This window comes from Gymnoscopelus braueri, assembly GCF_963280865.1.
Source record: "Gymnoscopelus braueri genome assembly, chromosome: 24".
NCBI lineage: Eukaryota > Metazoa > Chordata > Actinopteri > Myctophiformes > Myctophidae > Gymnoscopelus > Gymnoscopelus braueri.
The window spans coordinates 27,648,952-27,674,057 of NC_137626.1; the positions used below are offsets into that span (position 1 = coordinate 27,648,952).

The 25,106-nt window shown below is 43.2% G+C and overlaps 1 protein-coding gene across 1 annotated transcript; it reads left to right on the top strand.

Moving 5' to 3' along the window:
* The first annotated feature begins 625 nt into the window (after positions 1 to 625).
* LOC308080553 (solute carrier family 15 member 1-like) lies at positions 626 to 23,346 on the top strand. Its single transcript, XM_080422448.1, has 19 exons — positions 626 to 707; positions 2,464 to 2,514; positions 2,937 to 2,962; positions 3,429 to 3,513; positions 3,725 to 3,866; positions 4,633 to 4,752; positions 4,953 to 5,052; positions 9,375 to 9,465; positions 18,642 to 18,725; positions 18,878 to 18,960; positions 19,160 to 19,246; positions 19,358 to 19,447; positions 19,697 to 19,741; positions 20,330 to 20,362; positions 20,852 to 20,997; positions 21,244 to 21,355; positions 21,533 to 21,670; positions 21,881 to 21,988; positions 22,228 to 23,346. Exons 2-19 carry the CDS (start codon positions 2,508 to 2,510, stop codon positions 22,504 to 22,506), a joined length of 1,776 nt encoding a protein of 591 aa, XP_080278574.1. The 5' UTR covers positions 626 to 707; positions 2,464 to 2,507; the 3' UTR covers positions 22,507 to 23,346.
* The last annotated feature ends 1,760 nt before the right edge of the window (positions 23,347 to 25,106 follow it).

Here is a 25,106-nt window from a genome sequence, read left to right on the forward strand (position 1 = left end):
CAGGATGCTGACTCCAATAAAATAAACACTGTGCTGTGTGTCCAACTGTGTGTAACTGTCCAACTAATCCCACCTCTTATTATTGCCAGGACCCTCCTCCTACCCCCACCTCCCCAACACACGCACGCACGCACGCACGCACGCACGCACGCACGCACGCACGCACGCACGCACGCACGCACGCACGCACGCACGCACAGACACAGACTTGTTGTTTCTCGATAGGACTGTTTGTGTTTCTCTTTCATTTTTACAACGATGCCGGCTGGAAGACATGTATCTGATGTGAGTGTGTAGTGTTTTTATGTGTGTGTGCTCAGTGCTGTCCACTGGATGTGATGTGACTTCATTTACTGAGGGGCGATGGCTATTTATTTTTACAAGGATTACTATTATTGGTTTGCACAGGTTTGACAAAACAAAGACAAGAAAGGTCTGCAACTGATAGACTGCCATCACATTCTCGAAGACTTTATTTATGCCTATTATACATGTATGCATTTGGAAATAAATGTAGTTAATCAACTTTAAATTCTATTTCTGAGTTAGTCAATATGGATATGTATGGTTCAGTATCATTGTTTAAACATATTTTGATATTACAGTGGAGAGAGACAGTAAACAGGGAGAGGGAGTACATGCAGCAAATCCACCGCCAGGTTTGGGGATCGAACCTGGGACTCGCTGTCAGGCATCAAAGCTATATGGTACGTGCCTTAACCACTCGTCTATCAGAGCCCCCAGATTTAGTGTAATTTTAAAGCAAGATCAAATTAACAGGATTTGCCAATACCATTATCTGGTTTGTAAAAAAAAAGAAAGAAAGAAAGAAAACAGAGGAGGGACATTTTCTTAACTTCTTGTACAACAAATAGCCAAAATTGCAGATATACATGTTGCATTGTGATGCCACAATATAGGGACGCCAAAATGTATGTGGTAAGCATATATGTTTACATTTAAATTGAGATATTATCAAACATAGATATCAAACATATCAGACCAAAAGGAAACGCATGTATCAAAAGCAGAAGCATGGGTTTCCCGTGCTTCTCAAAAGCAGAAGCGTGGATTTCCGACCCCCGTTTTCATGATATCACATGTTTAAGGCCAGACACTGAGGTTGACCTTTGAGAAGCAGTTTGTTAGCAGTTGTGGGTTGTGACTTTATCAGCTCCCTGACACTGTAGTCTATCTCTCTTCATAGGTGTTTCCCTATAAGACAAGACCCTGTCACACTTAAGTTCCCAGAGTCATAAAGTAATCACACACACACACACACACACACACACACACACACACACACACACACACACACACACACACACACACACACACACACACACACACACACACACACACACACACACACACACACACACACACACACACACACACACAATAACACTGGCACCCACACACAACACAGTTAACATTCACACATGTATGCACACTCACCTGTGTTTACGATGCAGACTGTGTGCTGTGAGGTGTTAGATGTTGCTGTAAGATGTAGCTTTGTGTGTGCATTTGAAAACAGAGCCACGAGATAGAAAACCCATTGGACTAAACCAAATTATAAAACAGCAAAAGGAAAACTACCTGACACACTGGAAAGAAGCAACACAAAAGCAGAGTAAACTAGAATGCTATCTGGCCCTAAACAGAAAATACGCAGTGGCAGAATACCTGAGCACCGTGACTGACCCAAAACAAAGAAAAATCTTAACTAGGTACAGACTCAGTGAGCACAGTCTTGCGATCGAGAAAGGTCAGACTATGCACCCACTGCACACAAAATGAAGTGGAAACCGAGCTACACTTCCTAACCGTCTGTCCATTGTACCAAGACATCAGAGACACATACTTCCCACAGATTACAACCACACACGGAGATTTTGAAAACATGACCAATGACAAAAAACTCCCATATCTGCAAGGCGAAGTACAACAATGTGCAAACACAGCAGCAAGATTCGTGAGTTGCTGTGATAGGAGAAGGATATCAAACGGAACACAACCACCCTAAAGACTAATCATTGTGTATATTCAGGCACTATACCTGCCCCTAGTGATCTTGGTACATAGAAATTGATCTATTGAAGATTCTGACTTTCAAATGTACATATTTTTTGTTTTGATTGTATTGCTGTATTGTTGTATTGTGCTTTCTGCTTTGGCAATGTAAACGTATGTTTTCTCATGCCAATAAAGCCCTTTGAATTGAATTGAATTGTGTGTTTAAATGTTGTGCCAGTGGGCCATACACAGCAGATGTGTGTGTGTTCTTGCTTTCGTGTGTTAATATACTGTACATGAGTGTGAGGTACACAGTCCAGTATCCATTTGGCATTGTGGGAGGCATAGCTAGTCTGTCATAGGTTATATAAGTACGTGGCCAACACTTGGCTCGGCCTTACTCCTCTGACAGCTGTCACTCGTCTCTGGATCTTTTTACTGAAGGATAACACTGAAGAAGGGACCAGGAATTAACTCACACAGCAACCATGGCAGGTGGGTCCCTCTCTGGAGTGCCAAACAGACACTGTGGCTGGGATAACTGGCACCACATTCGTGGACCCCTCACATAATCTGGAAATATTATCTTTATTTATCACAAGTTCAATCATTTGAATTTGGATAAATCCTCTGCCAGTCAAGATGCAGTGAAGTCAGATCAAGTATGATGCCATATGGCTTCACTGTTTTTCTTTAATTCATGTTTTCGAAATGAAATGTTTTAACATTTGTATTGAGAATAAACAGAGATGGTAGACACTGCAATCTTCCCTGCACACGATTCTTACTGGTTTTTATTTTTAAACCTATTGGCTATTGTTTTTTGCAACAGCAGTGAAGTGTTAACATCGTTAAACTAGGCCTAGTCTGTGTTAACTAAAATGTGACTCAAGATAGTTGCTCTTGTTTTCCTACAGACGAAATGAAGAAGCCCAAGAAACTGGTAAGTTCTCACCTCTAGAAACACTAGATCTAAGGTTCTGGTTCTGTTTTTGTTCTCTTTTATTTGCCATTTTCCCCCAATCAATTTTCTCTTTCTTTGGATTGGTATTGATTTAAACTGTTCTCTTCAACCTTCAATATGTTTTAATACACTGTGTGTGTGTGTGTGTGTGTGTGTGTGTGTGTGTGTGTGTGTGTGTGTGTGTGTGTGTGTGTGTGTGTGTGTGTGTGCATACTTACACATACACATACTGTACACAATTTTGTTCGTTCCTGCATTGATCGCCGTGCTGCTGCAATTGTGTTTAAGCGTTTACCCTGAAGGTTTACACTGAATATTAGTTGTAGAGTAAAATATTAAGCAAGTAAAACACCTATCTGTCCAAATGTACAGTATCTGATATGACTCCTCAACATATGATAAACGGGTCTATATGTTTCTTTATATTGTCCACTTCCTCTCTCAGGCAACAATTTTCGGCTATCCCATCAGTATCTTCTTCATTGTGGTCAATGAGTTCTGTGAACGATTCTCCTACTATGGCATGAAAGGTGAGATTGCAATTCATTAATTGTATCAACGTTATGAATATGTTCACAGTTCATATACAGTATGGGAACTTTCAGTCATTCTAAAAGTGGGTACCGTGTTTTTCCCCTCACACCTTCTTTCTCACTGCATCTTCTCTCTATTCTTCCTTCTTTCTCTCTCTCTCTCTCTCTCTCTCTATCTCTCTCTCTCCCCCTCTTTCTCTCTCTGTAGCTGTGTTGGTGCTGTATTTCAGGTACTTCCTGAAGTGGGATGATGATTTGGCCACCTCTATCTACCACACATTTGTGGCCCTCTGCTACCTGACGCCCATCCTGGGAGCCATCGTGGCTGACTCATGGCTCGGCAAGTTCAAGTGAGTAACGTCCAAAGTGTTTTGGTTCAAGAAAACACTGCCATTATGCAATTACATAGAAACGTGCTGAGTACTGTATTAGTACGGTTTGACCAATGTTTGACCTATTGGATAATATCTTATCACATATCTTAAAGATAATCCACAATTTGACTGTGAAGGTTACATAACATACAAGTTAATGCGCTTAAGTTTAATCTAAAAAAACAACAACTTTGCAACAGCTGCAATGATATACTTTACACGCAATAATCAAGACAATAATCAGTCAGACCAGTATAAAATAAATCAAATTCAGTAGCCGTTATTCTACCTTTATATTACATGCTCTAGGTGTTGAAGCTGAGGTATAAGTTATTGAATGATATATACAATCTTCCTTTATCTAAACAAAATAATCTTTGAACCATGTTGTTACCCTATCAATCACAATCTATTACATGGTTCTACCTTAGTCGGTACATCTGTATCATATGCCTGATGCAGGACTTTGCTGTGACTACAAATTACTATGGCCTCTCTGCCTGATTGCACGTTGTGTTCTATCGGTGAGAGTGCAACATGTGAAGTGATACCGTATACCATCGCTGTCAGGTGGAAACCTTGTATGTCCAAAACCGTTAGGTTAAGGTTTTTGGTTAGGGTAATGTTTTGACCATGGTAAGGGTTTGTTTCATGTCAAAATACTGCCTGTTTCAATATGTCCCAGGCCCAGCTCCAGTTTGACCCAAAAAAAAACACTGTTCCGCATTCTCTCTCTGCACAGGACCATTATCTACCTGTCCATCGTTTACACGGCGGGACAGGTTGTCATGGCTGTGAGCGCTATACACGACATCACAGACGCAGACAGGGACGGCGTACCCGACAATATGACATTCCATGTGTGAGTTGAAAACACTTAAGGCGCACGTCCAACACACAGGGAATCATACTCTATGAGTCTATGTAGTACCGTATGCACAGGATCACAAACAAGTTTAATTTCAAGACTGTATCGTTTCAAAAAGGAAATGGTGCCGCATCGGCGCACCGCGGTCCATTTAGATGTATATTATATTTTAACCACATATGCTTCCTGTCCAGTGCCTTGTCCATGGTGGGTCTGATTCTCATCGCTCTGGGAACAGGAGGCATCAAGCCATGCGTGGCTGCCTTCGGTGGAGACCAGTTTGAAGACCACCAGGTTAGATCACCCACACACACACAAACAAGCACAACATAGCACACATGCATGGGCGGTCTAATTTGCACGTGCATACACACATGCACATACTAGCACAGGTACAGGTTTTTCTCTCTCTCACTCGCTGCCTCACTCTACCTTTCTCTCACGCATACACACATGCACATGTGCGCACACACACAAACATGCGCATGCACACACACGCACCGTGTAGCATGTAGCACAGTAGCATGTGCTTTGAGTCAGCACTGCTGTCAGGTATCTCTGGTCACATTCCAAAGCTGTTGTTTATTAACAATCAATGACAGCTAAAGCACCTGTAGCACAGCATGTCTCTGCTGCTTTACAACATCAGTTCAAGGCCATGGACAACACTGATGATCGCAGAAACGTTGCCATTATGTAACTCCATCAGACTAGTCTAGACGTCGAGATGGACGGTCGCATGCGAACTAGCTCCCGAACTAGCTCTCACGAACAAGCTCATGGGCGAACGAGCTCTCGCACTCACGGCAATTTTATTGCCAGATTTCCGCTGGATTACACCCTACTTTTCCTCTTTATCCTTCTTTGGACTACGGATTCATTCCTCAACTCTCCACAGAATCTACACCTGATGGAGACAGAAAAGGGGAATCCACGGGAAATGAAACATGAAAAACACTCTGACTTCTACTTACTCGGCGCTACAGAATCAACTAAACATCTGGGATTTGCAGCTAGAGCTCTCCATACGCTCCTAGCCATAAATTCGGCTAGAAAGAACGTGCCCCCGACAGGACGCATGGACCTAAGAAATATAATCATCCTATTTCTTCTCCTATCGGGTGATATCCACCAATCCAGGCCAAGTTACCACCAGGCAAACTACTGCCCGTCTAGCGAGGGAAGATAACTTTGCCAACGTTGCTACCGTTGCTAATGTTGCTAACGTTGCCAACAGCAACGGTGAACAACAACAACGCTACCCTAACACCGGTAGCCCTCTGGACTCTGAGATTGAAATCGAAAACTACAAACTCTTCAGAAATGATAGGAGCATAAATGGGAGAAATGGGGGTGGTGTATGCATGTATGTACATAAAGACAATGACTGCATCCTTCGCGAAGACCTGAAAGATGCAGCCATTGAAGCTGTGTGGGTCGAGATCATTTTTAAACATGCTAAACCTGTGCTAGTCGGTACCATATACAGACCTCCTAACCAGACGGATTTCTATGAAAGACTTGAGGAGTGTTTAGCTAAGGTGGACCATGCGGAGACGATACTTCTTGGTGACTTTAACACAGACATGCTCCGTAAGGAAGCGTCAGTGTATAAGTCATTCAAGGGGTTTTGTCATCGGCACTCATTCCACCAGCTGATCACTCAGCCCACAAGGCTGTGTGTTTCCACTCAAACTACCATAGATCTCATTCTAACAACGGACAAGGACAAAATCCTCAATAGTGGTGTTTCTACTGTACCTGTGGCATATCTGATCCATTGCTCCAATCATTACCCACATAATAAACCTCTCCATCATACAGGGACAGGTCCCTAACGATTTCAAAAAAGCAAGGGTGACCCCTCTGTACAAAAAAGGAAACCAATTAGACCCTGGCAATTTATTCTTAGCTCCATCTCGAAAGTCATGGAAAAAATAGTCTATGAACAGGTCGATAAGTATCTTGCCGAGAAAAATCTAATCTACAAATTCCAATCTGGTTTCAGAACAAACCACTCCACTGACACATGCCTTCTCTATTTGAACGACTCTATCAAACAAGATGTCGACAAGGGCAAATATTGCGGCATGGTCATGCTGGACCTCCAGAAGGCCTTTGACACCGTTAATCACCCAATTATGATCAACAAGCTCAAAGCAATAGGTTTTGATGATACGTCGGTAAACTGGATGAGATCCTACCTGGAAGGGAGGGAGCAAGTGGTGGAAGTAAACAGCACCCAGTCCCCTCCCCTCCCCTCCCAGTGACTTGTGGTGTTCCTCAAGGAAGTATACTAGGACCTTTACTGTTCCTGATATATGTGAATGATATGTCTTCAGCCTGCGACTGCAAACTGTTCCTGACCTTAGCAAGGCTGAGAGTTTCACGATCAAAGTGGGTATGATGTTATCACAAGAAAGGAGGAAATTACCTACCTGGGTTCCATCTTGGAGGCAAACCTCTCCGGTAACAAAAACGCAGAAAGAGCGATCAAAAAGGTCAACAAAAAAACACGCTATTTGTGGAGGATTGATCGTCTAGTCAGTAAGAATACTCTGAAAATTCTTGCAACGGCCCTCATACAAGGTTATTATGATTATGCATGCACTTCATGGTATCACAACACCTCCAAGGCCTTAAAAACAAGGCTCCAAACATCCCAAAACAAACTTGTAAGGCTACTTCTTGGCCTCAATCACAAAACCCATCTAACCCCTGCTCATTTTGCTAGGATTGGATGGCTTAGGGTTGAGGACAGAGTACAGTAACTTGCTATGGGCCTGGTCTTCAAGATACACCACAACATTGGGATCCCCCTGTATTTGTAAAAATACTTCCAAAATGTTAATGAAGTCCATGATCATAACACCAGAGGCAGCTCCACAAATCATGTTCAACCCAGATTTGGCTCAACTAAGGGAATGAACTCGTTCTCATGCTATTCATCAAAAATGTGGAATGCCCTACCAAAAGGAGTAAAGGAGTGTAAAACCCTACTCACTTTCAAAACTGCCCTAAAGATACACCTTACACCTTCAGGAGGCTGCAATTCGAAAATGGCCCCTGTCTAAGTCTTAACCTACCCCCCCCCCTTTTTCATTTTCTTCTTTTGTATATATTTTTTTCACTCTTCATACCAGTAACCTGTAAGCTGATTGTATGACATTCTGTATAGTAGTGTGTACTGTATATCTGTCTGTCCCTTATATGTCATCATGATTTGTGTGCATGGGGTTCTCATCTTAAACAAGCTCAGTGCTTAATGAGTCTTCCAGTTTAGTAGACCTTGTATTGTGAATTTGTACTTCCATGTACTGTTATTCTCATGTCTTACTAAATAAAGTACATCAATCAATCAATCAATCTGAAGGGTGAAATTAACCACTTAAACCCTATACTTATTTAACCGCAGTCCCCCTGTTTTCGCTCTACACTAAATATTGCTTAAAACAATCTACAAGCTAACTACGTGTCGCAAAAACGCAGTACATTGTGAGCTGGTACACCTGTATTTTTGGCTCTACAAGCTACTTTAGCAAGTAGCCAGTCATGATTTATAGGCCCTTTTCTATAGTATCTAAAGTGGCTAAATATTTATTTCCCATTGACCACTATTGTTGTTGAATGGACAACATTTTTTAAAAGTATTTGATACTGACACAAAGTTCAGTACTTTTAGAAGTACTGAACTGTGTGTAATAATAATGATAGGCTCATCAAAGTTGGTATTGTGACTTTATACATTGTCAGATACTTGCATGTGTCATTATTTTCATCACTTTACCCAAATCCAGCTCAAATGGAGTTAGGAGGTTTTTGACCAGTGAATGTGGAGATTAGTTATGAGAGTTGTTATGTCCATCATCGATTAGAATGACAAAGTCAGACAGAAAGAAAACCTGAGTTGGAGTTAGTTGGTTTGACCGACAGTTTGAGGATCCAACGGAGTTAGGAAGTTTAGTCAGAAGCGCTATATATAATATATATTATATATACTTTTTAATTCTTTTATGTTTTAATTATTATCAAGTCTACCTCCAGTGTCCAAGCAGCATGTCGAGCAAATTGTTGATTGAATCAATAAATAAAAAACTATCTGTCTTTTCAATCCCTCTTCAGCAATTAGTTGTTGATTATGAGATCTGAAAACTGCTTGTCTGCTAAAGCGAAACTTGCAGATACTAGACAAGAAATTAAAACCTGCATCATTGCACTTTCATTGCTTATTGTCTTTTACCTCCTACAAATGTTTGATGTTCAAAGTACTATTGTAAAAATATATATACTGTACTTATACGTATGTACTAGCTAGAAATGCATGCAGAGATGTGACACCCGCACCACATGCTACAGTACGTACAGTATAAACATACAGCCAAACCTTGACCTTGCAATTTGACCTTTGACCGATTTGAAGAAGCACAGGCCCTGTCCCTATCTCCAACTCACCTAACAAGTTTGATCCAGATCGTAGTAAAACTGTTCAAGTTATCACTGTGGCAAACAAATAAACAAAATGCCGGCCGTTACTATACTCCCTCTCTGCTGGGCGTGGGTGTAGATATATTAATGAATGTATAGTTTTCTAAAGCCTGCCTTTTACTTCCTGACAGGAGAAGCAGAGGGGCACGTTCTTCTCCATCTTCTATCTGTCCATCAACGCTGGAGGTCTGCTATCCACCATAGTCACCCCCATCTTAAGAGGTAAGGACTGAAAATAGGAGTTATAAGGGGTGCACCGATGTGAGGAAATTTGGTCCTCCCAAAAATAGAACCATAAGCAGGGTTCGATTTGCTGGGGGGATCGGGGAGAAACTCCATGCCTCTGCTTATGATATCCCACTCTGGTTTCTTTTTATGGCTGGCGAGGATATGTTTTACCTCTGCTTCTGGTCAGACTGAATACATGCATTTCCTTTTGGGAAGTGTATACTGTCTGATAAGTTTGATATTTATGTTTGATAATATCACAATTTAACAATTTAGTAAAACAAATGTGTGTCGATGACATTAAGCGTGGCAACCCTATTTCAGGAAAATTTACAAGAACTTGTAGATCAGCTATTTGCGCTATTCATCATATGACGAAGTATATAGGACTGTTTTTCTTTCACAAATCGAACCTTGACTTTAAGGATAGAAAAATGATAGAAATCTGGGAACGTGAGAATATTTTAGTGGTGGTGACTTTTAAAGGAATCCTTTTAGGAGTAGGGATGGTGTTTGGGGTTAGAGTTAGAATTAGAGTTAGTGTGCCGCCCTCGTTAAGTAGAGTAGATAACTTGGCAGTAAGCATAAACGCCTTCCCTTCATCAAAACTCTGGAGACGTTCTCTCTTTGTCCACGCAGGTTTATTAACAAAAAGAAGGGTAAAACTGAAAGTAGACAAAAGCATAATCAAAACTATGCTTACTGTAAACATATTATATGCAAAACAAATGTCACATATGCATTGCAGAATAATGATCAATCAACAATTGGAATCACTATCACAATTAAACTACAATTTACTACTGTGGCCTGAAGGCCTCAACACTGTTGCTGTTACATGAATAATATTACAAACAGAACTTCCTGCATCAGTACAATGACTAATTAGTAATCACAGGTGAGTAAAAACAACTTTACAGCAGGTAGATAAGTAATTTGATCTGAGATGAACAGGTAGGCAAAATATTCAACCAAGAATTACTTGACAGGCTTTTACATCAAACTTCACAAAATGTACTTTCCATACAAAAAATAGTGAACTACAATCATAGACTAGAACAAGAGATGACAATACATACCAACGATGCTACGATAGAGAAAATAATTGAGCAGATGTTTGCAGATACAAAACACAGTAGCTCTAGTCTGCATGTGTCATGAAACTGGTGCACTTCCTGATTGAAGTCACATGACATGTGAGTCACATGATAACCCTGACCTACTTCCTGTCTTTCTTAAAGAGACACTACTAACAAAACACAAGCATGAAATAAACAACTGTAACAGAACACTCCCCGTCTGGCGTAAAACGCCACTACCCAAAGTCAGTTATTAGGGCTTCCTCTCAGGGAGGAGGAGTAGGACTGTCTTTAATGTCACCTTTACTTGCACTTTGCGTATCTGTCTAAGTTTTTGAAGTCATGAATGTTCTTGACAGAGCCTTCCCCGTATCTGCGGGCTGATGCGTTGGGGGTCCTGATTTGTTGCGGAGAAGAGAGCAGTCGTTGCTGCCGTTTGACTGGTTTGGCCGTAGTGTGACTGGTGAAGGCCGGGGCCTTCAGACTTGTAGTGATGCTATTACTTCGCAGTGACAGAGCTCTGGTTCTGGTGAAAGCGCTGGTGTTGGCAGTAGTAGCACGGCTCAAGGTGCTAAGAGGTTTTGTTGAAATTCGGTTGTCTGTAGGACGAGTGTTTCCGATGGGTCTACCTGGCCCTGCTGAAGGGGTAGAGGTTGGATGCTTGTTAGTAACTGGGTTGTACTCAGTGGTGTGGTGGACCACGCTGTTGGGAAAGAGCTGTGAGGCCGAGGCTGTCTGACCCATGCTGCTTGGATCAGGTTGGACTGTTGCACCTCCCCGGCAGACGTTACCAACTATCACCCATCCCAGGTCAAGTTTCTGGCCGTAGGGGCATCGTCAGGGCCGTTCAGCTGTTGGCGCACTTTATGGACTCTGATGATATCTCGCCCGATGAGAAGCATGATCTGAGCATTTGGATCGAGCTGCGGGATGAGGTGGGCTACTGACCTCAGGTGAGGGTGGTGAGATGCAGCATCGGGTGTCGGAATCGCCGATCTGCTGTTAGGGATGTCATTGCATTCCAAGAGGCTTGGTAGGGGAAGACTGACCTCTCCATCCAAAGATTCTATTTGGTAGCCTAGTGCTGTTCTCCCCATGGTCTCTGTCACCCCAGAGCAGGTTTGGAGAGAATATGGAGAGGAGGTGCCTTGGACATTGAAGGCATCAAAGAGCTCAGAACGAGCTAAAGATCTATTGCTATGCTCGTCGATGATCGCGTAGGCCTTCAATGCTCTGTCACGATGGTTGACAGGATAGATCTTAACGAGACAGATCTTCGCGCATGATCTGCTGCTCTGAGCGTCACCACAGACTTGGGTGCAGTAAGTTGTGACTTCTGGAGATGGCGTAGTGTCTTGCTCCCCGCCATCTTCTGAAGGGACGCATGGCTCCTGGGTCCACGGTGCTGGTCCAGGGTGGAGGGCAGACGTATGCCCCTCACTTCCACACTCCTCACACGGCTTTGTGTAATTACAGCTCTTTGCCATGTGTCGTGTAGATGTGCAACATTTATAGCAAATCCCGTTCTCCCTCAGGAATGCTTTACGTTCCTCAAGAGTTTTCTCACGGAAAGCCCGGCACCTCCGGAGTAGGTGGGGCTTTTTATGGATTGGGCACTCTCTATCCGGATCCTCAGGTTGCCTGTCTGAGCCAACAGGGGATGTAGGACATACATCTGTCTTGTGGACTGAGATTGCGTTCTGTTTACTCCAAGGAGCCCTGTCTGCTTTTGGAGGGGCTTCCACTTGGCCAATGAAGTTAAAACTTGGATCGTTCCTGATCCTGGCTTGTTCACTCACAAAGTCGACAAATACTTCAAATGGAGGGAATGAGACGTGGTGCTTTAGTTTGTAGTAAGATCCAAGAGACAGCCACTTTTCTTGCAGGTTAAAGGGCAACTTTTGCACCAAAGGATTTACTCCCCGTGGTGTATCTAGGTACTGAAGGCCTGGAAGGTCTCCGTCTTCCTTCGCTGCCTCCATTTCCATAAGGAGATCACTTAACTCGTGGAGTTTTGAATAGTCTCGGTTGGAGATTTTTGGGAAGTTGTTGATGCGTTGAAAGAGTGCATCTTCAATTACTTCGGGCGCACCATAACATGTATCTAGTCTATCCCATATCCTTCTGAGTCCCGTATCTGGGAAGTTAATATGGACAGCTCTGATCCGTGCAGCATGTTCAGCTGACTCTTTTCCCAGCCACTTAACTAGCATGTCCGTCTCCTCGCTGGACGTCAAGTCTAGGCCTTTGATTGCATTCAGAAAGGACCGTTGCCACGCTCTGTAGCCTTGTGGTTGGTCATTGAATTGGGTCAAACCTGTGGCGACTAGCTCGCGGCGGGCGAAATATCTGACAAAGTCAGTCATGCCTGATTGGTCATGGTGGGGGTGTTGTGGAGTGTGGCTGGGCTTGGAGGGGCTAGGGTTACTGTGGTCATGATGGACGTATTGGGGCGTGTTGCTGGGCATGGAGGGGTGAGGGTGAGTCTGATCGTGACGGACATATTGAAGTGTGTTGTTGGGCATAGATCGACGTGAGGGACTGCGGTTTCTGTACGTTGCTCCATATGTGCGATGATGATCCTGCATATTTCTTGAGGGGAGAGGGGTCTCTGGAGTGAGCTTTGACTGCTGAGCTGATGCCCCGTTTATGACTGTAGGGCGAATGTTAGTGTTGGCCTGGTTACTCTCTGCGTTGATATGTGGGGTTTGGGAAGGGGACACTATTTTCGGATCTCCATGATGCATTTCCGTGTCATCTTGAGAGGGTTGATGCGTTTCTGGTGCTGACTGTGTTACGAATTGCTCTTTGGCCTGTTCAGTGACATATTCTTCGACACGCTGTGCAGTGTCATGAGGAGTGGGGTCAGGTTCAAAGCTGCAATGATGTTGATTTTCTGTGTCAGCAGCTGCTTCTAGGACCTCTGCTTCGGCTGTGGCCGCAGCAGTCTCCTTTTCCAGAGCCAACGTGTTCATGGAAGCCTCCAACCTTGCCATCTTTATTCCCATAGAAGCCTCCATCTCTGCCTTTTCTATTTTCATTCGCGATTCTTCCTCAGCGAATCTGAGGCGTACTCTTGCTGATTCGGCTTTTGCCCGGGCCTTAGCAGCAGCAGCAGCTGTGGATGAACTACTTGAGTGTGATGAGCCTGATGTACAAGACCTCATCTTGAGTGAAGAGGAACCCTTTGATGCCATGATATTTAGTGGAAAGATGCTACCTGTAGACACTACTGTAGCTGTCGTTAGCTTCACTTGGTGCTGTGACGTAGTAGCAGTGTCTGTAGTTTGCATTAGCTGCCTTATCTTCTTCTTCGAAGTCGTTGTTTTACTGTGCCGCCCTCGTTAAGTAGAGTAGATAACTTGGCAGTAAGCATAAACGCCTTCCCTTCATCAAAACTCTGGAGACGTTCTCTCTTTGTCCACGCAGGTTTATTAACAAAAAGAAGGGTAAAACTGAAAGTAGACAAAAGCATAATCAAAACTATGCTTACTGTAAACATATTATATGCAAAACAAATGTCACATATGCATTGCAGAATAATGATCAATCAACAATTGGAATCACTATCACAATTAAACTACAATTTACTACTGTGGCCTGAAGGCCTCAACACTGTTGCTGTTACATGAATAATATTACAAACAGAACTTCCTGCATCAGTACAATGACTAATTAGTAATCACAGGTGAGTAAAAACAACTTTACAGCAGGTAGATAAGTAATTTGATCTGAGATGAACAGGTAGGCAAAATATTCAACCAAGAATTACTTGACAGGCTTTTACATCAAACTTCACAAAATGTACTTTCCATACAAAAAATAGTGAACTACAATCATAGACTAGAACAAGAGATGACAATACATACCAACGATGCTACGATAGAGAAAATAATTGAGCAGATGTTTGCAGATACAAAACACAGTAGCTCTAGTCTGCATGTGTCATGAAACTGGTGCACTTCCTGATTGAAGTCACATGACATGTGAGTCACATGATAACCCTGACCTACTTCCTGTCTTTCTTAAAGAGACACTACTAACAAAACACAAGCATGAAATAAACAACTGTAACAGAACACTCCCCGTCTGGCGTAAAACGCCACTACCCAAAGTCAGTTATTAGGGCTTCCTCTCAGGGAGGAGGAGTAGGACTGTCTTTAATGTCACCTTTACTTGCACTTTGCGTATCTGTCTAAGTTTTTGAAGTCATGAATGTTCTTGACAGAGCCTTCCCCGTATCTGCGGGCTGATGCGTTGGGGGTCCTGATTTGTTGCGGAGAAGAGAGCAGTCGTTGCTGCCGTTTGACTGGTTTGGCCGTAGTGTGACTGGTGAAGGCCGGGGCCTTCAGACTTGTAGTGATGCTATTACTTCGCAGTGACAGAGCTCTGGTTCTGGTGAAAGCGCTGGTGTTGGCAGTAGTAGCACGGCTCAAGGTGCTAAGAGGTTTTGTTGAAATTCGGTTGTCTGTAGGACGAGTGTTTCCGATGGGTCTACCTGGCCCTGCTGAAGGGGTAGAGGTTGGATGCTTGTTAGTAACTGGGTTGTACTCAGTGGTGTGGTGGACCACGCTGTTGGGAAAGAGCTGTGAGGCCGAGGCTGTCTGACCCATGCTGCTTGGATCAGGTTGGACTGTTGCACCTCCCCGGCAGACGTTACCAACTATCACCCATCCCAGGTCAAGTTTCTGGCCGTAGGGGGCATCGTCAGGGCCGTTCAGCTGTTGGCGCACTTTATGGACTCTGATGATATCTCGCCCGATGAGAAGCATGATCTGAGCATTTGGATCGAGCTGCGGGATGAGGTGGGCTACTGACCTCAGGTGAGGGTGGTGAGATGCAGCATCGGGTGTCGGAATCGCCGATCTGCTGTTAGGGATGTCATTGCATTCCAAGAGGCTTGGTAGGGGAAGACTGACCTCTCCATCCAAAGATTCTATTTGGTAGCCTAGTGCTGTTCTCCCCATGGTCTCTGTCACCCCAGAGCAGGTTTGGAGAGAATATGGAGAGGAGGTGCCTTGGACATTGAAGGCATCAAAGAGCTCAGAACGAGCTAAAGATCTATTGCTATGCTCGTCGATGATCGCGTAGGCCTTCAATGCTCTGTCACGATGGTTGACAGGATAGATCTTAACGAGACAGATCTTCGCGCATGATCTGCTGCTCTGAGCGTCACCACAGACTTGGGTGCAGTAAGTTGTGACTTCTGGAGATGGCGTAGTGTCTTGCTCCCCGCCATCTTCTGAAGGGACGCATGGCTCCTGGGTCCACGGTGCTGGTCCAGGGTGGAGGGCAGACGTATGCCCCTCACTTCCACACTCCTCACACGGCTTTGTGTAATTACAGCTCTTTGCCATGTGTCGTGTAGATGTGCAACATTTATAGCAAATCCCGTTCTCCCTCAGGAATGCTTTACGTTCCTCAAGAGTTTTCTCACGGAAAGCCCGGCACCTCCGGAGTAGGTGGGGCTTTTTATGGATTGGGCACTCTCTATCCGGATCCTCAGGTTGCCTGTCTGAGCCAACAGGGGATGTAGGACATACATCTGTCTTGTGGACTGAGATTGCGTTCTGTTTACTCCAAGGAGCCCTGTCTGCTTTTGGAGGGGCTTCCACTTGGCCAATGAAGTTAAAACTTGGATCGTTCCTGATCCTGGCTTGTTCACTCACAAAGTCGACAAATACTTCAAATGGAGGGAATGAGACGTGGTGCTTTAGTTTGTAGTAAGATCCAAGAGACAGCCACTTTTCTTGCAGGTTAAAGGGCAACTTTTGCACCAAAGGATTTACTCCCCGTGGTGTATCTAGGTACTGAAGGCCTGGAAGGTCTCCGTCTTCCTTCGCTGCCTCCATTTCCATAAGGAGATCACTTAACTCGTGGAGTTTTGAATAGTCTCGGTTGGAGATTTTTGGGAAGTTGTTGATGCGTTGAAAGAGTGCATCTTCAATTACTTCGGGCGCACCATAACATGTATCTAGTCTATCCCATATCCTTCTGAGTCCCGTATCTGGGAAGTTAATATGGACAGCTCTGATCCGTGCAGCATGTTCAGCTGACTCTTTTCCCAGCCACTTAACTAGCATGTCCGTCTCCTCGCTGGACGTCAAGTCTAGGCCTTTGATTGCATTCAGAAAGGACCGTTGCCACGCTCTGTAGCCTTGTGGTTGGTCATTGAATTGGGTCAAACCTGTGGCGACTAGCTCGCGGCGGGCGAAATATCTGACAAAGTCAGTCATGCCTGATTGGTCATGGTGGGGGTGTTGTGGAGTGTGGCTGGGCTTGGAGGGGCTAGGGTTACTGTGGTCATGATGGACGTATTGGGGCGTGTTGCTGGGCATGGAGGGGTGAGGGTGAGTCTGATCGTGACGGACATATTGAAGTGTGTTGTTGGGCATAGATCGACGTGAGGGACTGCGGTTTCTGTACGTTGCTCCATATGTGCGATGATGATCCTGCATATTTCTTGAGGGGAGAGGGGTCTCTGGAGTGAGCTTTGACTGCTGAGCTGATGCCCCGTTTATGACTGTAGGGCGAATGTTAGTGTTGGCCTGGTTACTCTCTGCGTTGATATGTGGGGTTTGGGAAGGGGACACTATTTTCGGATCTCCATGATGCATTTCCGTGTCATCTTGAGAGGGTTGATGCGTTTCTGGTGCTGACTGTGTTACGAATTGCTCTTTGGCCTGTTCAGTGACATATTCTTCGACACGCTGTGCAGTGTCATGAGGAGTGGGGTCAGGTTCAAAGCTGCAATGATGTTGATTTTCTGTGTCAGCAGCTGCTTCTAGGACCTCTGCTTCGGCTGTGGCCGCAGCAGTCTCCTTTTCCAGAGCCAACGTGTTCATGGAAGCCTCCAACCTTGCCATCTTTATTCCCATAGAAGCCTCCATCTCTGCCTTTTCTATTTTCATTCGCGATTCTTCCTCAGCGAATCTGAGGCGTACTCTTGCTGATTCGGCTTTTGCCCGGGCCTTAGCAGCAGCAGCAGCTGTGGATGAACTACTTGAGTGTGATGAGCCTGATGTACAAGACCTCATCTTGAGTGAAGAGGAACCCTTTGATGCCATGATATTTAGTGGAAAGATGCTACCTGTAGACACTACTGTAGCTGTCGTTAGCTTCACTTGGTGCTGTGACGTAGTAGCAGTGTCTGTAGTTTGCATTAGCTGCCTTATCTTCTTCTTCGAAGTCGTTGTTTTACTGTGCCGCCCTCGTTAAGTAGAGTAGATAACTTGGCAGTAAGCATAAACGCCTTCCCTTCATCAAAACTCTGGAGACGTTCTCTCTTTGTCCACGCAGGTTTATTAACAAAAAGAAGGGTAAAACTGAAAGTAGACAAAAGCATAATCAAAACTATGCTTACTGTAAACATATTATATGCAAAACAAATGTCACATATGCATTGCAGAATAATGATCAATCAACAATTGGAATCACTATCACAATTAAACTACAATTTACTACTGTGGCCTGAAGGCCTCAACACTGTTGCTGTTACATGAATAATATTACAAACAGAACTTCCTGCATCAGTACAATGACTAATTAGTAATCACAGGTGAGTAAAAACAACTTTACAGCAGGTAGATAAGTAATTTGATCTGAGATGAACAGGTAGGCAAAATATTCAACCAAGAATTACTTGACAGGCTTTTACATCAAACTTCACAAAATGTACTTTCCATACAAAAAATAGTGAACTACAATCATAGACTAGAACAAGAGATGACAATACATACCAACGATGCTACGATAGAGAAAATAATTGAGCAGATGTTTGCAGATACAAAACACAGTAGCTCTAGTCTGCATGTGTCATGAAACTGGTGCACTTCCTGATTGAAGTCACATGACATGTGAGTCACATGATAACCCTGACCTACTTCCTGTCTTTCTTAAAGAGACACTACTAACAAAACACAAGCATGAAATAAACAACTGTAACAGAACAGTTAGTTTACGGTTACACTAAGGGGTTAAGCGTAGGTCTATAACAGAGAGGTTCAAGGTTAGAGTTAGACAATGAATGTGGAAATCAACAAGCGGTCATCACTCATGATAATACAAACATGTGTGTGTTGTGGTCTCCAGCCCAGGAGTGTGGCATTCACACCAAGCAGGCTTGCTTTCCTCTGGCCTTCGGTGTCCCTGCTGCCCTCATGGTGGTGGCTCTGGGTAAGTTCTACTTTTAGCAGCAACAATAATTTTCCAGAATAAAAACTCATACAAGTTATTCATCAACCATGTACATTAGCACTGATATCCTCACAAACCAACTTCATCTGGGGGGATACTGCAACATTGACCGTCTCCGTTTTTGTCTCCAGTCGTTTTTATTGCTGGCAGTGGCATGTACATCAAGACTGAACCCAAAGGCAACATCATGCTTGAGGTCTGCAAGTGCATCTGGGTAAGTGTGGAAAAAAAGCACATCTTATGTTCAGGTTGACACATGCCGTTTTGAATCTAAATAATGCCATTTGGTTGAAATATTCAAGCCTAAACAGCCTTTTTCAAGTCAAATGTTATTTGTATTGTACATTTTAAACAAAAGAAAACTGTCTCCCATTGTGATTAAATGGACATTGAACCGTCTCCACTCTTTGTAGTTTGCCACCAAGAATCGCTTCAGGCATCGTAGCAGTGCTTACCCAAAGAAGGAGCATTGGATGGACTGGGCAGAGGAGAAATATGAAGTAAGATATGAACCTACAATGATCTTTATTTCTTTGTTTGTTTGTTTGTTTGTCTGTTTGTTTCTTCAACAAATACCATTCCCCCTAACGTTGTTGTTGATATTTGTGCAGAAACTGCTGATAGCCCAGGTGAAAATGGTGCTAAAGGTTCTCTTCCTCTACATTCCTCTGCCCATGTTCTGGGCTCTCTTCGACCAGCAGGTACGTGTATCTCTCTCTAACACACACACGCACGCGCGCACACACACACACACACACACACACACACACACACACACACACACACGCAGACACGCACGCATGCACGCACTCACGCACGCACGCACGCACGCACGCACGCACGCACGCACGCACGCACGCACGCACGCGCGCACACACACACGCTTAAATGTCCGAGCTGCTCCAGTGTCTCCTTCTTCTCCACAGTAAAGATGTATTTGTCCTCCACAGGGCTCCAGATGGACCCTCCAGGCCACCACCATGGACGGTGACTTTGTAAGTGCCTTTGTGTCCAGTGTTCATGATCAGATACTCACAAAGGCAAAACAGGAAGTCAATTAAGGGTGCAAACTGCAAACACACTCTACAGACAGCCTCATTACAATAGTTTGCACTTACTGCTTTGCGACATCCAAACCAGTGGACCTTTTCTGGATCAGGGTCCACTTGAAAATATTAATGGCTGCGGTGTTAAGTGGTCAGATGGGTGGACCGTGTGCATTTTCAGAGCCTGTTCATTTTGATAATCAATCATGCGACTGTGTTGAATCGATGGAACCAATGTAGTATAATTTAAGTCACATTTAAATTTAAATCACAATGAAAACACATTTTCAAGGTTTTAAAGAAAGAAATACCATCTTATTTATTTAACATTATTTTTTTTATATTAATGCTATACAATTATTAAAATCGTAGTGTTTGCCAATTATTTGGGGGCCCACTTGCAATACCCTTGCAGCCCACAGGTTGAGAATCGCTGATCTAAATTAACACAGAGAGGCAGCTAGTAGTGAGTTAGCTTTTGACTTATTATCTGTAATAGACTCTCACTCCTCACTGTGTTCACTCTCTCCTTCTTAGGGATTCATGACGATTGAGCCAGACCAAATGCAGGTGAGAAACCTCTACATTTGGACCCTTCTACAATCTACAAACTTTTCAAATGCAAACCACCATTTTGTCAGGATAATACTGACATAACTACTTAATGACCAGCTGTATAGTAGAAATATATACTTCATACATTATATGAATAAAAAATATGTAGATATTGTCCAAAAGGTATATTTGAAAATATATTTTAGACCCTGGGAATACATTTTCGTTAATGTACAGTATTTGAGACGTGTACTACACTCAAAATAGAATGGCCTAAAATATAATGCCTTCAGCCATTTCTTTGTCAACTTTTGAGTGAACACCATTGTAAAAGTGATAGTCTGTTATTGCATTCGTATTAGGATAATGAGGATATTTAGATTTTTGAGGAATCCAGAAGCTGTTCAGGTGACAAATGTAATTTTTGCATTTTCAAAGAAGTGCTGTCACTGTACAGTATGTGTGATGACTCTTGCTCAGTACAGTAAACATACCATGTTAAAGATCAGCTCTTGGTTTGTCAACAAATTCTCTTTCTCCAGATTTGTCAATGGTTTCAGCTCAACTTTGAACGTCACCGTGGGGGACCTGGAATTTGCGAACATTGGATCCTTCAATATGTCAGAGTACGAGCTAGTACCCAAGGGCAAGTAAGTTTACATCAGCATTAGGCTACTTATCTCAGAGAATCATGATTCCTCTATATTCTGATGGAAAGACAAACCAAATGTGTATTCACACCAATACATCACCATCAAAATAAATACACATGACAGGTTTCAAGAAAATTATGTATTTTTAATCAATGGCATAATACACACAAAGGTCTCAGCACTATGCATGCCTTAATACATACTGTTGTGAGTCTTAAGAGTTTATTTTTCATTGTCTATCAGGGCCGACTTCAAGATCATCAGTAACGATCTAGAGTGTATATACACTCAGGTTCTGGGCTTTGGCAGCTCCTTCACGCTGGTTATCCCCTCCTTGTTGACAATTGGACCCGATGTGAGTAACTTCGCACAATATCTTCAATGCTTCTCTGTCACTTTACTGACTTGTTACCTCGCTCACTGCACACTACACATTTTCCACAAGGACAAGATCAGAAATTGAGGATCTGGAACCTTCGCGAGTTGGAACAGTGTGTGATGTGTCTTTGTGTCTGCTGGTGTTTAGAACCAGTGTGCAGAGGGCATCAAAGCGATACAGGACATCGACCCCAACACCATCCACATGGCCTGGCAGATCCCACAGTACTTCTTCATGACTGCAGGGGAGGTGGTTTTCTCCGTCACTGGCTTGGAATTCTCATACTCACAGGTATTTGTGTGTGTGTGTGTGCGTGCGTGCGTGCGTGCGTGCGTGCGTGCGTGCGTGCGCGCGCGCGCATGCGTGCGTACGTACGTGCGTGCGCACTCGAGTGATTTTCGTATAGATTTCACATAACAACCATTACCTGTCAAATTGAAAAATACCCTATACCCAAAATAATTAATGACTTTGAGGATTCTTAATGTTATTGCCCCCTAGGCACCAAGCAACATGAAGTCTGTACTGCAGGCTGGTTGGTTGTTTACTGTTGCTGTGGGTAACTTCATCGTGCTGATTATCGCTGAGGGAGCACAGCTTCCAGATCAGGTTGGTGGATTACAATATACTATAATAACTATAACTATGTACCTATACTATTTGTGAACAAATAGTTAATAGAATAAGATTATAGAATAATCAAAAATCAACACAAACAATTATGAAAATAATCATATAGTTGTAACCTTAATCAACGGAAAAACAGACGACAGGGACCAAGCAGGTGCTCAGTAACTTTCACAATGTCTAAAATCACTTAACAAAGTTGTGTGTTTCCATTCCGTCAGTGGGCCGAGTACATCCTGTTTGCCTCCCTGCTGCTGGCGGTGTGCGTCATCTTCTCCATCATGGCATACTTCTACACTTACGTGGACCCGACCGAGATCGAGGCCCACTTCGCAAACATGGAGTCCGAAGAAAGGAACAAGGAGAGGAAGAAGAGCCTGGAGCTGGAGATGGAGAGGAAGAACTCGGTCAAGAGTGACAGCGAGAAGAGGCGAGAATCTAGTTCCAGCTCCGACGAAGAGCAAACCAAGCAAGATGAAGATAAGCAAACCAAGATCTAAAAGAGCCACCCCCGTTTTATTCACGCCTCTCTCTGTTTTATTTTGTACTTTCGTACCCACGACTTGCTGCTTGGTTCTCTGTATTGATATTTGAGATTCGCAGACTCGCAGTGGAATACGGCGGGTATTTTAGCGGCCAGCACCCTGCAGGAAATGAGAGGTTAAGCCTACTTTGTTGTCCAACGCTGTCTATTAACAAAAAATTGCCGATGTACAAGCTTGCAATGAATTGGTGAGCTTGTAGTTTGGCTATTTTTGGCACGCAACAGAGTGAATGAATTAGGCAACATGTGGGGGAACACAGGAATAGGGCTTAAAGGGTTAAGCTATTTATGGGACAGTATTGACTGAAACTGAAAAGTTAGCATGTTAATGTTGTGGCAGCCTTTCTTTCTCTGCCATTTGAGCGCAGCATCTCGAGAAAAGTTTTTTTTTTATTAGAGGTTATTCATAAGAAACGAATCCATGTACCTGACAGTTAGTAATTTGTACTTTGAGATATTGTAAATGTATTTTTTTACAATGACTTATTTTGCACTGTGTAGCAAAAGCAACATCGTTGAGCAATTTCCCTTTTCTAAGGTTTATCATAAGACATACAAGTAACCATTCAATCAAGTGTATTTATTTCCTAATACAGACTTGTGTACGTATTGTATTATAGATCTTGTCTGTTTTGTATTTGATGTTGTCATCTGCTTCAGGTAGCAAGTAACACACCTGTTGGGCTGTGTTTTCTTTTTCTTTCCCTGACACATAAAATTGTTTCCCACAGAAAGTACATACAGATGTAATACCAGTCTGCAAGAAACCTGCCCTACAGTACTGTATGTAACCGCCTGTCCATCCAGTTCTTCAATAAAGAGACTCATGATTGTGCGGACTTCTCCTATTCACATTTCACAGTTCTGACTCCCATGGCACAGAACACTGTCACAGAACAATGAGAGATGCATACGGTTAGCTCCATCCATTTGTAGCTTTTACAATCATGCGCGTGTGCGTGTGTCCGCACACAGGTGTATGTAGGCCTACTATGTGTTTTATTGTAGCAGTAGTCCTTAGGGATGCAAGAAATCAACCTGGTAAAATTAACATGTTAGGATCAAACATGACATCACTCACAAAGTGTGCTCTGGGTGACTGAAAAATGTATTGGCCTCCATGATCTATTTTAGATCAATGGATTTTAGCTGATACCTATTGGAGCTGATTATGGCCAAGAAAACCGCAATGTTCTTACCTATTTTCTGCCAAAGTAAAAGTGTGTGCAATGTTTTTTCTACTGTAAGATAAGCCTACCTATGATACTGCACATCTGACCGCTCTTGCCAAAGACCATTACAAATACAAGGACTGTGCAATGCATAGACAAGGGTCGGACAATGTGTGTTTTTTTACCCTCTTGTTTCTTTGCCGGTCAAATAGATGCCTTTTTTTTTATTCTATAAGTATAAATATGAAAATAAAATGCATTTTTATCTAATAACTGCTCTTGTACATATGTTCTGAAACTTTTAAATAAAACCTTACTTGTAAGAAGTGTCCTTGAGATTCACATTTTTAATTTATTCGCTGCAGCCACCTAGTCCAGGTAAGTAAAGGCAATATTGATTTTGTTACTTATTTCATTATTTATTTATTTAACATTTTACTATTGCATTGAGAAGTTATATGCATTTTTTAAATGGTAGCGCTATGTCACCTAACCCACCCGATACGTATGTTCTCATCCCATTGAATGGGGCCATTATCACCGTTCTCATGCCATCCAGTAGGTCCCTACTGGCCTACCAGGAGGCTCCGGTAGGCTGTTATCAGCCATTCTATGGGTGATTCAATGTTGTGATAGTAGCCAACTCATTACTATGGAGTGTTTGTGCAGTAACAGTGTTAAATATCTCTATATTCTGATAGTACTCATTGTTTGTTCAGTATCGGGTGCCTAACCTCACGTCACCAGGCTTTCCGTAGTACCTGCTGATGGAGCATGTCTGGGTGGGAGGAGCTTCTAGTAACATCAAGATGACATTTCTGATGAGACATTTGTCCTTTGAACATGGATAGGTGTGCTTTATCGTGGTTTGAGCATGGCTGGAGAACCTATATAAAAATCCTTGGTCGGAACTACCCTTTGTATAATGACACATAATAGACACTAACTGATTTGGTTGGAACCTGCTGCCTTCCGTTAAGGTTTTGGAGGATTTTGCAGCTATAGAAAAGAACAAGAGAGGCTTCTCTTTTTCTCTTTTTTTGTTGAACTTGGAGAAGGGTCCTCAAAGTCAAAACTGAGACAAACAGAAAAGCCCTCACTCTCTTGATACAGTCAATAACTCTCTTTATCTATGAAACTGCAGCTACAAACACTCAATTGTCAGGGCTAGCTGTATGCCAGATGTTAGTTGGCTAGTACTGCACAGTAGCTAACTAACAGGTCAAGTAGCAGAAACAGTGGGGTTGTTGCTAACACTTGTCCCACACATGCGCATGGGTGAGACAGAGAGAGAGAGAGAGAGAGAGAGAGAGAGAGAGAGAGAGAGAGAGCAGGATGCTGACTCCAATAAAATAAACACTGTGCTGTGTGTCCAACTGTGTGT